General features: G+C 51.6%; 1 protein-coding gene across 1 annotated transcript in view; it reads left to right on the top strand.

The window, feature by feature from the left end:
- Positions 1–10,255, top strand: part of USP22 (ubiquitin specific peptidase 22) — a 45,445-nt gene extending 35,190 nt beyond the window's left edge. The window contains exons 9-13 of the mRNA XM_058703135.1: positions 3,318–3,444; positions 4,345–4,436; positions 5,248–5,310; positions 6,222–6,371; positions 7,131–10,255. Of these exons, the coding sequence (XP_058559118.1) occupies positions 3,318–3,444; positions 4,345–4,436; positions 5,248–5,310; positions 6,222–6,371; positions 7,131–7,173 (475 nt within the window). The 3' untranslated portion in view covers positions 7,174–10,255. The remainder of the gene's footprint in view (positions 1–3,317; positions 3,445–4,344; positions 4,437–5,247; positions 5,311–6,221; positions 6,372–7,130) is intronic.
- Positions 10,256–12,791: the final 2,536 nt, after the last annotated feature.

Raw genomic sequence — 12,791 nt, 5'->3', positions numbered from 1 at the left:
GAGCGCTCACTGTGCGCCCTGAACCCTTTGCGGAGGAGGTGGACTCTCAGCGGGACCACGAAGGCCTTCCTGAGAACGGGCCTGTCGCTTTCCTAGGTTTCCATGTCCCCCTTTCTGTGGGCTCTGACTCTTTGTGTTGCTCTCAGTTCTGCTGCGTTTACGTGCTGTGTCTTCTCAGCGCGGAGGAGACGGCCTCATACCACCTCTGTGCGCCCCCGCGGCCCCTCCCGTGGCGATGGGCGTCTCGTAGACACGCGAGTGCGTGTGCGCCCGTGAGTGTGTGCGTGCCCGCGTATGCCAGGCCGGAGGGCTTGCGAGGCGGCAGACGGTAGAAATGGACTCCGGTGAGCTTAAGCGGGTAAAGGTACCAGGGAGTTCGCAGAATCCACAGGAAGGCTAAAGAAAAGCCTGCTCAGCAAGCGGGTGGTGTCCAGAAGAGGCTCGGCGACCAGCATCCGGAAGGTGCAGCCCGCTGCTGGGCCGGCTGCCCTCAGGTGCAGTTGAGATGCTGCTCCCTGACAGTACAAGTTCTTCCTGCGCTTGCTTCTTTAGTATGATTTTTCCAGATACCGAGGCCTAATGACGGGCATCCGGCTGGTCAAGCCTAGGTCGTGTGCCCACCATGCAGGTGGGTGGGAAAAGCAACGACCTGGCTTTTGTGGTAAGCCTCCATGAAGGGAGACAGCCCTGCCTCCCACCTAGGTTTGGAAATTCCCCGAACACGAGTGGAGGGTGAGCCGGATACATAATTGACAAGATCTGTGACCTGGGCTCTGTCGTCCTTCCATTCTTTACTTACGGCTATGTGAATTTGAAGCCAAATCCTCTTCGTGTCTGGCACCGTGGGACTTGTTCAGTACATTTTCTTGGCGCTGAAGCAGGTTTGGTTGACATATTTCGTGTCAGAAAGTTCACATAGTTTGGCAGAGATGACAGGGATTTGGGTGGGGGTAGGCGTGTTTCAGCTTAGGGGCACTGCACATGGAAAGAAAAATGACAGATGATTAGGAACTTCCAGAAGAATTAAAAATGGGAAAACCTCAAAAGATGACTCTTGACTTACATGCACATGTTATTTTTTTGTAATTTTTTTGGTTTTTGGTTTTTGGTTTTTTTTTGAGAGAGGAGAGAGGGCATGTACGAGGGGGAGAGGGGCAGAGAGAGAGGGAGACACAGAATCCGAAGCAGGCTCCAGTCTCTGAGCTGTCAGCACAGAGCCCCACACGGGGCTCGAACTCACGAGCTGTGAGATCATGACCTGAGCCGAAATCGGACACTTAACCGACTTAGCTGCCCAGGCACCCCCGTTGGTGCACATTGTATAAGCGTCTCATCGTGAGAAGCAGTGTGCTTATTGGTCAGTAGCTTGATCAAGACTAGGTAGTCAAGTGAATATAATTGGCATAAAGTGTGTGAATCAGATTTGAGGAGAGATGGAATGTTTCACCCGCGGTCTGATTGACAAGCCCCAGAACGCTGCGTTTCGGGGAGTTGGAGCCTCTGTTACCGAGCAGAGTGTCTGGCTTTCGTTCCTTCTCTGGCGAGGTTGGTGCGGGCCGGGGGCTCCACTAAGGAAGTGTTCTTTGCAGCCAGGCCTGGTAGGTTTGTTGCCCTGGGCGCTTGCTTTCCGCTGTCGATCACCTTTCTGAGTGTTTGCAGGCCAGCAGAGTCTAGGCCTAATTTTAGCTGTGGGTTGGCATCGGGCTTCCAGATCTAGAAGTCAGTGTTCTTCCTGAGCGCACAGTGCTCTCTGCTCAGTAGTGACGCATGGTCTGAGTACTCGAGCCTGGGCCTGCCATCGCCAGTGCTGGCTGGACCAGCTTGTGGAGACGCTAGGGAGGCGGGTGTGGCCCCTGGGGTGGCCCTGAGCAGTCTGGTTGGGATGGGGCCAGACTGTTTTGAGTTGGAAAATTGGATCGTGGGGTAGGGTTGTGGCGATTCAGGTATATCCAAAGTCTTCACTCTCAACACAGGTGCATTCTTCTCTCCCTCCAGTCAGGTATCCAGTATTCAAACTACCCTGATTGTTTTTATAAAAAACTATTTTGTGCACGTTGTTCAAATCAGGATCCCAGACTGGGACCACACATTACATTTGGTTGGTTGCTTTCACAGGTCCCTTCCCAATCCGTAGGCTTCCGCTCCCCCTTTTGTTTTCTTGCTGTTTCTGTGCCGAGAAGCTCGTTTTCCACAGAATTATGCACACTCTGGATTTTGTTGATGCCTTTGTGGGCTAGTTCTCGCAGGTTACAGCGAACACAGATGCCTTGTTCCGTCCTTCTTCTCCCCAATGAGATCTAACTGCTTTCCTCAGATTTCCACTTCCTGGGCACCAAATGGGGCAGGCAGGGCCAGCGTCGGTCATAAGGGGGCGGCGTCGTGCCCCTAGTGAGATCCCAGAATTTCCAAAGCATAACCAAAGATTTCCAGGCCCAATGTGAAAACATGAATTTGATTTGTTTTTCAGCTTTAAACTTAAAAAATTTGGCATAAGTCCTATTGAAACATCCTGTTTCATGCGTTTTTCCCTCTAGTAACCACCACCTGTGACAGAAATGCTTGCCGACTTACTTAGTGCAACCTTTCTATTCTATGTTGTGATCTGTCTTCACCACTAGAAAATGTTCGTTTCCCCATTGTTTAGATTTAACTTTTGAGAGACAGATTCACATGCATTTATCTGAAATAACTGGATACCCTTTACTCTTTACCATTTCCCCCAGTGGTGACATCTTGTAAATTTAGAGTTCAAGATCACAACCACGGTACTGACATTGGTACCCAGCCCTGCATCGCGACTCACAGCCACTCCTCCTGCCCTCCCACTGCTGCTGTCTCTTAACCCCTGGCAGCGGGAATCTGTTCTCCATTTCTGTAAATTCAGTATTCCAAGAATGTTCTGTAAATGGAACCCTGGGACATGTAATTTTAGGGCCCCATTTACCTCCCCAGTCATAATTCTCTGGAGATTCTTCCGGTTGTGTGGATCCATAGTTTGTCCCTTTCTGTTCCTGACTAGCAGTATTCCATGGTGTCACGTAACCTTTCGTACACTAAGGAACTTCTGGGTTGCTTCTTTCGTGGTTTTTCTTTTGTTTTTTGGTTTGCTATTAAAGCAGATAAAGCTGCTCAGAACATCTGTGTACAGTTTTTGTGTGAGCGTCATCTCCTTTTTCTGAAATCCAAACACCCCTAACTATACGAATGTTTTTAAGTAGGGAAATTAGCCGATCAAAAGTGGTAAAATAATTCTTTTCTGTCTTTTCCTTTTCTCACCTCTCCCACCTTTTTTTCCTAAAAATACAAATGTCTCATAGATTTACGAGACCAGAGCACTTAGGAAGCAGCGCCAAGATCAAGTGTAGCGGCTGCCATAGCTACCAGGAGTCCACTAAGCAGCTCACCATGAAGAAACTGCCCATCGTAGCCTGCTTTCATCTCAAAGTAAGTTTTCCAGTGGCAGACTCCATATTTAATCCCCAGTACAACTGAGAGCCTCTTGGTCTGGTGTAGGAAGTATGTCTTGTAACTGCGGTGACTCGGGAAAGAACACTGGAGAAACCAGAGGGTGGTAAGTTGTAACTCTTTCCCCGTCTTCTGTTGCCCAGAGAGGCTTGTGGTAAACGAAAGTAATGACTTCATGATGAAAACAGGATGTGAGTTGCTCTACTGGGGTGGGGGGTGGGGGGGGTGGTTAAAATTTTACTTCTCCTCCCACCCGGATTCTTTCCCCCTCGACATCAGTTTTCTGTTGTCCTTTTACTTTTTAAAAGCAAACAAGACCCTTAGCATTATGATCCAGTCCAGGGGTGGGTCAGCTTTTTCTGTAAAGGGTCAGACAGTAAATATTTTAGGTTTCACAGCCACACAGAACCTTTGTTTCCTAATCTTTGTTTTATTTTATGGCCCTTTCAAAAACAAAAAACGAAACCGAACCATTCCTGGCTTTCTAGCTGGATTTGGTGGCCCGAGTCTAGGCAGAGGAATGTCTTTGTCTGGTGAAAAGAACAGTATGTTCCTTTTTGCTCCCAGACGTTACGGATATTCTGTTTTCTACTACCTTGCACTTTGCCGGGTTTGTCGTAGGATTACTTTTTTGTACGCTTGATGTCGCTCACTTTGAACAATCCCATCGTTTGAAGACTTCGTTTTTGAACTGTATAAATTAGATTTGTATGGATTAATATCATGTTGCTGAATCTGTTAGCTCTAGACGTGGCCGAAGGGCAATTCAGAAAGGGAAAGCCCCCTTTGGGGAGTGCACAGAGAGGCACCATCAGGGGAAACCCTTAGAGCTTCATCCTCTTCCTTCTCTCCCCCCACCCCCACCCCAAATTTCTGTAGCGATTTGAACACTCGGCCAAACTGAGGAGGAAGATCACCACGTATGTGTCCTTTCCCCTGGAACTGGACATGACCCCCTTCATGGCGTCCAGGTATGAAAGGGTTTGTTAAGCCGTATCTGTGATCAGGAGGGTGTGGTTCTATGGGGTCAGTGATTGGCACTGGGGTCCCGATGAGCCGGTTTAGACATTGATGTATCCATACGTGCTAAAACTGAATTGTTATCCTGATCTTGACCCAAGACACATTTTAGTTTCCTCAGATGTGCTGCTTCAGCTTTGGGTTCTCCCTAGTGATCCTCGATCAGGTTTCAGACTTGGCATGTTGTCGAGGTGGGATCACCGCGAGAAAACAGCATGATCGCCGGTGGGACTGATGTTGGCTACAGATAAACACAGTTGATTTTGCAGTTGTAGATTCCATTTCTCTTGTTTTCAAGTCTTGATATCCTAGACCACCTCAAATCTATCCTCCAAGTAAGGGCAACCTTCCCTAATATGTTAGACATGTGTTAGTTTTCTAGGCCACTGTAACAAGTTACCACAAACTTGGCCTGAGGCAGCAAGGTGTCGCCACAGCCGCTCATCCTTGGGAGCGCCTGGGGAAGACTCTGTTCCTTGCCGGGACATGGGGTCAGTTCGATCTGGGCTGGCTCTGCGCCTCGTGGCAGACGCTCTGGGCAGGTCAGTTCGCCAGCCTAAGCCTCCCATCGCCTCACCTTCACCTGGGCATAGTCTGCCCCTAGAAGGGAGAGCTGCTGGAAGACCTAGAAAGCATGTCTGGAGCGTACCTGGTGCCGCGTCTGGTGTAGGAGGCCCCGGTCGTGGTGGTACATCATTTGAGCCAGGCGTCTGCTTGGTTATTATTTCCAACGATGCTGAGTCTTGCTCCTGTTTCTTACAGCAAAGAGAGCAGGATGAACGGACAGTACCAGCAGCCAACGGATAGTCTCAATAATGACAATAAGTAAGTGGCACCTTGTGGGGTTGCCCTGGGCATCTCCAAGGTGGGGGGTGAGGTGCGGGACCTCCGGTAGGCCTGGCAGGGAGGGCCCTGTGGTGGCAGCCCTCCTGTTTCTTTCGGCCCCTGGCCCGCTGCCTGTCTTGCTGCCCCCCGACCCCTGTTGAAGACGCTTAAGCCCTGTTAGGAAAGGGCTTTTCACAGCTGCACCATAAACCTCCCTGATGTAGGAGCCTGACCCGTCTCTCCTGGCTTCTGTGCATGCACGAAGGTCATCCTGGCCCCTGCATTTCTAGAGCGAAGGCTCGGAGTCTGAATTGTAGGCCTCTTGGCCTCTGCCTTCACTGGCATTGCAATAAGGTCTCTGTTCTTTTTTTTTTTATGTTGAATTTATTTTAGAGAGAGCACAAGAGCGTGCACGAGCGGGGGCAGGGAGGAAGAGAAAGGGAGACACAGAATCCAAAGCAGGCTCCAGGCTCTGAGCTGTCAGCGTAGACCCCGACGTGGGGCTCGAACCCATGAACCATGAGATCATGAGCTGAAAGCAGACGCTTGACCAGCTGAGCCACCCAGGCGCCCCAAAGCCTCTGTTGTTTCCTCCACCACCCTTTTTACTGGTGGTGTGGTAGAAAGCACAAGGCAGAGCGTGGCTCCAGTACCCCCAGGACGGATTGCTGTCCCCACTTCCACTAAATGTGGTTCCCGCAAAGCAGCCCGAGAGCCAAGTGGGGCTAGGCAGGCTTTCTTTCCCTCCGTGCTCCAGCTCTCATTCCTGGGGTGTTCCCGTTTAGTGTCAGGGGGCTACTGACTGCAGGCTTCTGGCCTCTTCAGACTATGTGGTTTCTGCCGGTGATACCGCTGAGCTGACCACGCCCTCTCCCCACCCCTCTGTCCCCTCGCCCTTGCTCCCATGCTAGGTACTCCCTGTTTGCGGTAGTTAACCACCAAGGGACCTTGGAGAGCGGCCACTACACCAGCTTCATCCGGCAGCACAAGGATCAGTGGTTCAAATGTGACGATGCCATCATCACCAAGGCCAGCATCGAGGACGTGCTGGACAGCGAGGGGTATGTCTGGGTAGCAGCTGACTCCCCGAGTGTGTAGCCATTCAGGGATTTTCACCGTCAGTCGCTGAAGTAATGAGGCTTGTTCTGGACAGGACGCCAGCCTGGGTCGGTCGCTGGCCAGGAGAGGATATACCTCTTGGTCACTCTGGATCGTACCTTAATTCAGACCACGCAGTCATTTATTTTACCCACGACGTGAGCTGACACATCAGTTCTCGGGGAGCTCGTTCTTCTCTACCCATCGTATTCCTCCTTGGCCCCCCCTGCTTGGTTAAATCCCTATTCCTCCGAAGGCTGTCAGTGGGATCCCAGCCCCAGGGGTGGGCTGGGATGAGCCGCCGTGAACTCTGTGAGGCATCTGCCCTTGGTGTTTACTTGCAGCAGGGAGGCCTCTCGCTAGAATCGGTGTGGAATTTGTGTTGAGAGCACAGTTTGTGGGCCTGAGGAGGCCACCCAAAGGGGCGGGTTTGGACTAGACGCCGTTGCGGGGTCTCACCCAGAGAAGCGGGAGGCAGGACTGATGGGGCTCACGACTTGCCGGTGGGCAGGTGGGAGGATGCGCTTGGGGCTCCAGCGTTAGGCGGGGGCAAGGACCCTCCCCCTTGGGAACTAAGACTCAAAACCCAGCCAAGCAAGCATTCAGACTGGCAGCGTGTGCCAAGGCCACCGTGCAAGGCCAGTGGCAGGTGGCGGGGGGTGGTTTTGTTTTCCCTTCTCATGAGTTAGAACATAAGCTTGCGTTCCTCTTCGCCTCCTCAGGTACCTGCTGTTCTACCACAAACAGTTCCTGGAATACGAGTAGCCTTATCTGCGGCCGGACAGGAGAGGTGAGGGCGATGAGTTGGCAGAGCCTCACAGAACGGTCCCCGTCCTCCCCGACTGCATGACGCCACCTCCCCCCACGGAAGCGCCCCCAAGAGCACCGGCTTCCTCCGTGGCCTGGGCCCAGCGGCGGCCCGGGTCGGTGCCTGGGGGGTCGTGGCGTTGACATGGATGAGCGCTGCGCTCGGAAGGAGGCCCGGGGACCACGCCACGGAAGCATTTAAACGCGGGTGTGCGCTGTGTGGGCGGGGGCAGAGTGGCCGCGTCCCTGGTGTCTCCTGTGCTCCTCAAGAAAATGTGCGGGGGCCGGGGTGGGGGTGGGGGGGTCCATTTTTAAATCATGGGTCCATTAAAGCAGGAAAGTAGAGGAGCCAAAGACACTGCGTGAAGACAAAGGACTTTGCAAGTACCTTTCTCTCTGTGAGTTTAGTATTAAATATATATAGTGTGGAACTCTTAGCCGCCGTCTTGTCAGCAGATACAGAGAAACCCCCCCACCCCCACCCCCACCCCCCCAGAGCCTGTGGAACCGAAGACCCACTCCCTGGGGTTTCTAGGCACATCTGTTCTGCAGATAACTTAGCATCAAACTGCATGTGGAAGCGTCAGCCCAGGTGTTCTCTCTTGGTTTTTTTTTTTTTTTGTTTTTTTTTTTTTTAGAAATAGGCACTTTCTAATCCTCCCTCCCTTTTCTCTCTTTTTCCACGATGGTGACTTTCATAAATGTAATGGTAGTAACGTGAATGAATTACTGAATTTATACTGAAGTTGAGGTCGTTTCCCTTTATTCTCTCGAGAGTGAATCTTGCTTCTGAATCGGGGCCGATTTTGTTGCTTCCCCTCCGCCCTTCCCTCCGGAAGTGTCCGTGTCCTGGTTTTAACCAGGCAGACGCAGCAGAGGAGAGTCAGGCTGCAGCTAAGTGTCTCTGTCGTATTAACCTTTTGAGTAAATGAAGTGTTTTCAGTGGCTTCTTCGTTTCCCTTCCTCATACTTTGTCCTGTCGCCGCTTGGCGGCTCCCGTGGGGGACCGAAGCGGGAGTGGCCCCCGGTGGGGCCTGCTTTCATTGCCGTGTGCCTCTGCTCTGCATTTGGTGTAGTTTGAATTGGTAGCAGGGAGAAAATGGCTTTGTGATCGAGCTGGGGGGGAGAGGGAGGAGCCGCTTGAGGAGATGGAAACACTTTGCATTGTTCCTTGTAAGATACCTTGCATGCATCTGTCTGTCCAAACCCAAGCTTAGATTGTCCGCTTCTGAGAACTTACCAACCCAGAGATGTGGGGGAGGAAATGCTGCTTTAGTATATGATTCGTGCAACAAGCAGTGCTTGTCCCGGGAGCCTGGTCTGCATCTGAACTGTGGAATGTTCTTTCCTGGAGAGGAGGAGAATCCTGTTCCCGGCTCAGCACGCCGTTTCGTACAGAGCCACGTGGTGAATATTTCAGGCTTTGTGGGCCAAGTGGTCTCTGCCACAGGTAATGCATAAAGACGTGAGTGTGGCTGCGTTCCAGGAAACCTTCCCGTGGACGCTGAAATTGGACAGTTTTCACATGTCATGAAATCGTTTTTCCTGCTACATAAAAATGTACAAACTGTTCTCAGCCGGCAGGCCGTGCGGAAACAGCGGACCACATCCAGCTCATTAGCCTAGTCAATTGAGGAAGTGGTAGCAACAGCAGGAGTGGAGTAGTTACTGCTCAGCGTGGAAGATGCTAGAATGCGTGAAACAGCAGTCATCTGCTGCAGCAGCATCACACGTGACGGACTCCCTAGTGATGCAGTTTTTAAAGCACTTGCTCAGTTCGTTCTCATTTTAGGAGTAAGTGTTTGAAGATAGCAGGCGTCATCAGAAATATGGACGGGTGCAGATTTCCAGAAATGGCCACGTGTGCTGAGTGTGTGTGTGTGTGTGTGAGAGACAGAGAGAGAGGCCGGCTGTGTTGTGAAGATGTCTTTTGGGGAGAGCCGTTGCCCGTTAATAAGGAGCACCCTGGGAGAAGAGCTGACTTGGCCTGCAGAGTTCTGAGCCATGTGCTTTGCTGCCTTGTGGCCTGGCTTTACTGGATTGTTCTGGGTTTTCTGGCAGGTTCCCTGTGGTCTGGTCAGCCCTGCTTCCCCCGTCTGTCGCTGCTCGTGTTCAGGAGCTCGGCTGCTCCAAGAACAGGAGGACTGGGGACAGACAGGCCACGTTAACCTTTGTAGACATTAAATGCTTATACCCAAATGAATCCTCTGCCTTCCCTTTGGCCCTGGCGCTCTCTGCCTGTGCCGGGAAGCCCCCCGTGGCAGGAGGAACTGGCCAAGCTGTTACCGCAGGGGTTGCCCTCTCCCCGTGCCGCCAGCAGGGCATCCTGCCGTCGGCGTTTTTGTGTGAATTTACCACGTTAGGAACAAAATCCTGCGTGACAGACCTGGGAATTTTTCCCTTTGCTCCCGATCCAGCTGTGAAATTCCGGAAAATGGCTTTCTCATTTCCTAGTAACCACCCCTGTATAGGTGTTCAGGTCATTACCGAGTGTGTCTGACACTAAGGGATCACTGGGTGACCTCCCCCCCACCCCCACCCCCGCGCCCCCACCAGTGTTTTTAAAACACCCTGCCTTTCTGAGATGTTGGCAGTCATTTCCATGCTCCACGGTGAGACCAGCTTTCCATCTTCAGAGTCTGCTGTGCGTTCTGAGCAGTGTCCGGGCCGGGGCAGTGGGGCAGGCGGCCCGAGCGGCCGGGCCTCTGCTCCAGGGCGAAGGACAGTCTGAGGTCTCCTTCCTGCGGCAGCGCCCCAGCCCCCACGACACGTCGCCCCGTGCTGTTGTAGTTTGGCTTGGTGTGTATGCTCTCACCGGGTAAAATTGCCATTCTTTTGACGATTCAAGTGACTGTTTCATTTACTATAACCTTGAAAACGAAAATCGTGAGAAAAAGATTCCAATGATCGTGCTGTGGATTTTATTACCAAGATGTTTACACCCGCCTCTTACCTGTCATTTTAAGGAACTGTCGACCCTTCTACCTTAATGGCTTGTAGTCTTTCCTATGTCATAATAAAGCTACATTTTCTTCCGAAATCTGGCCAGCTCTTCTTCTCTTCTTCTAGGCTGACACATAATGACGGCAGCTGAAAAGGGCACGGTGGATGAGTGGCCACACTGTGCGGATGCTTGGGCACACTTTGTCGTGACGGGAACCCCGCCAAGGTCCGCGGCCAGACCTCATGCTTGGTTTGGACCAGTCTAGCGACTGCTCTGAGTGTGGGGGAGTCCACACACCCCACGTTTCCTCATGTCCTGTGATGGGCTCACTGCTCTTTGGCCCACTCCTCTTGTGGGGACATATCCATGGACTCAGGACAACCGTGGGCTTTCAGGAGCTTCTTTAAATGCAGGAATCCTTACCAGGGTTCGACGACAGGATCCGGGACGTGGTATAACGATACGTGTGGTTTTGCAGCCAGCTCCCCAAATGAGAAAATAGCGTGTAGAAATAAGGAGACAATGTGTCCAGTTTGCACTGCCCTTGATTCTGTAATTGGTACAGTACTGTAGTTGACGTTCGTGACATCCTTCTTCCCCTCCAACCTCCCCACTTCCCTTGTCCTCAGAACCTCCCCCAGCTGGTTATTACCTGGTTGACGCAGACCTTCATGGCGGAATTGTTCTTTTTTAGAGACCTTTGCTGCAAGTTCCTTTACTTCCCTTACATGCAAATACCAAGAGATGCCAGAGAATCACTCTGGGTCCTAGGCACTCTCTTCAAATGAACTGGAACCAGCATTGTGACCCTCAGGGGAAGTTTATCCCCCTTAAGGTCTAAGACCATCAAACCAGCAATGCCCAAACTTTCCTGGCCTAGAATAAAAAGATTCTGTAATTGGGTTCTTAAGTATAAGACTGGAAAGTGTCAACCCCACTCCTGCACCTTATCCTCAGACCCCTGTATTCTGGCTGCAGTGAGGGGTGGGGGGGCATCTGCAGTGGATAATAGCCTCTGGTTAAATGCATAAAAGTCACGTAGCAGTCGTTAGTTTGGTGACCTTGGGCAGGGCAAGTTTAAGATGTTGAACCTATCCTAGTCCCCACCCGTCTTGATGGCCACTTAGTTCACGGGTCCATCCAGCAAGCATGGTGACTGGGGAAGGACCCTGACTACATTTACAAGCCAGGCCATTTTGTCCCCCTGATCATTAATAGCCTCCCCTCTAGGGATTTTCTGGCAGGCACACATGGATACACACATCCTCACAGCCTGTGCCCATTTTGAGAGGTCTGTCCCCAACCAGACCTTGTCACTAATCTTTGAATCCTGCTCCAGATGCTTGACTATCCAGCCAAGCTGTTAGCAATTCACCGCAAGTCCATGTAGATCAGTACTTTTGGCCCCATCTCATTCCAGACAAGGTGGGTAACCAGACGTACGGCTCAGAGTTCCCCTCGGAGGACTTTCCTTCGTCACTGTCCTTAAGTGTCCTCAGTCATCTCGCCACAAAAAACGATGCCATGCAGCAGGTGTCCGCTGAAAGTCTGAGACACCTACTCCTGCACTTTACCTTCCGGACGTGCCCACGCTCACCCTTTGACGTGCCCTTTCTGCCAGACGGTGGATGGCTGCTGCGCACGCCCAGCCTTAAGGCCGAACGGGTCAGACAACACTCCTTTCGTTATGGGAGGGCCAGGCTGCATGGTCAACTGGCGTCCTGTGATTACTCGCCCGGTCTGCTGCATCTAAGGAACAAGCAGAAGCTGTTTCTAGAAAGCACATATATCTGCAAAGGAGGACATAGATTGGAGTTGCTCTGAAATCCTGGAGCTCTATGCTGTTTCTCTCCTATTGGTCCTTGCTGGAGTGTCCATAAAGCATCCTTACTTGCCAGGGACACTTTAAGTATCCTTGGATCTTCTGGATCATAAGATTGGAGTGGTAGTACAACATGTGTGACAGCCTGAACTTGGGTCCTACTTGACACTGGGAGCCATATGGAGCCTCTGTAGGTGGATCGAGTTAACACACTCAGATGCGGTGTAAGCTGCCTCCAACACCCAACACCTGTCAGCCGTTGTTTTTGCACAGTAGGTGGTGCGAGTGGAGGCAATTTGTCCTTCACCTTGAGGAGGCTATCTTGATAGGCTTCAGACTGCTGAACCCCCAGAAACTTCACTGAGTTGGGGACCCCTGAGTTTTGGGGAGTGTATTTCTCATGCTTTAGTTCCCTTGCCTTACTAAAGCTCTGTAGAATTTACTACCTCCTGCTTATCAGATGCGGTCAGCAAAATGTCATCAGTATGGTGGACCAGAGCAATGAATTCTGGAACAACAAGGTGGTCAATGTGTATGTAGACTCTTGGAGCAGAAAGCTGAATTAATGTGGCCCCAAGTGTATACCATGAAGGTATGCTGTTGGCCCTGACAAGTAAAAGCAGACTGCCTTGGTGGTCCTTACAAATGGGTATGGGAGAAACATGCATTAACCAGGTCAGTGGATGCATAGTTAGTGCCGGGCGCCATGTTGGTTTGCTCCAGGAAAGCTGTCACTACCTCTGTGACAGCAGCTGCAGTTGGACAGCACTGGATTAGGTTTATAGTAGTCTGCCATTGTCCTCTCACATC

The sequence above is a fragment of the Neofelis nebulosa genome, chromosome 16 (assembly GCF_028018385.1).
Source record: "Neofelis nebulosa isolate mNeoNeb1 chromosome 16, mNeoNeb1.pri, whole genome shotgun sequence".
NCBI lineage: Eukaryota > Metazoa > Chordata > Mammalia > Carnivora > Felidae > Neofelis > Neofelis nebulosa.
Note: the sequence above shows the minus strand (reverse complement) of the source record. Positions and strands in the feature narration are given on the sequence as shown.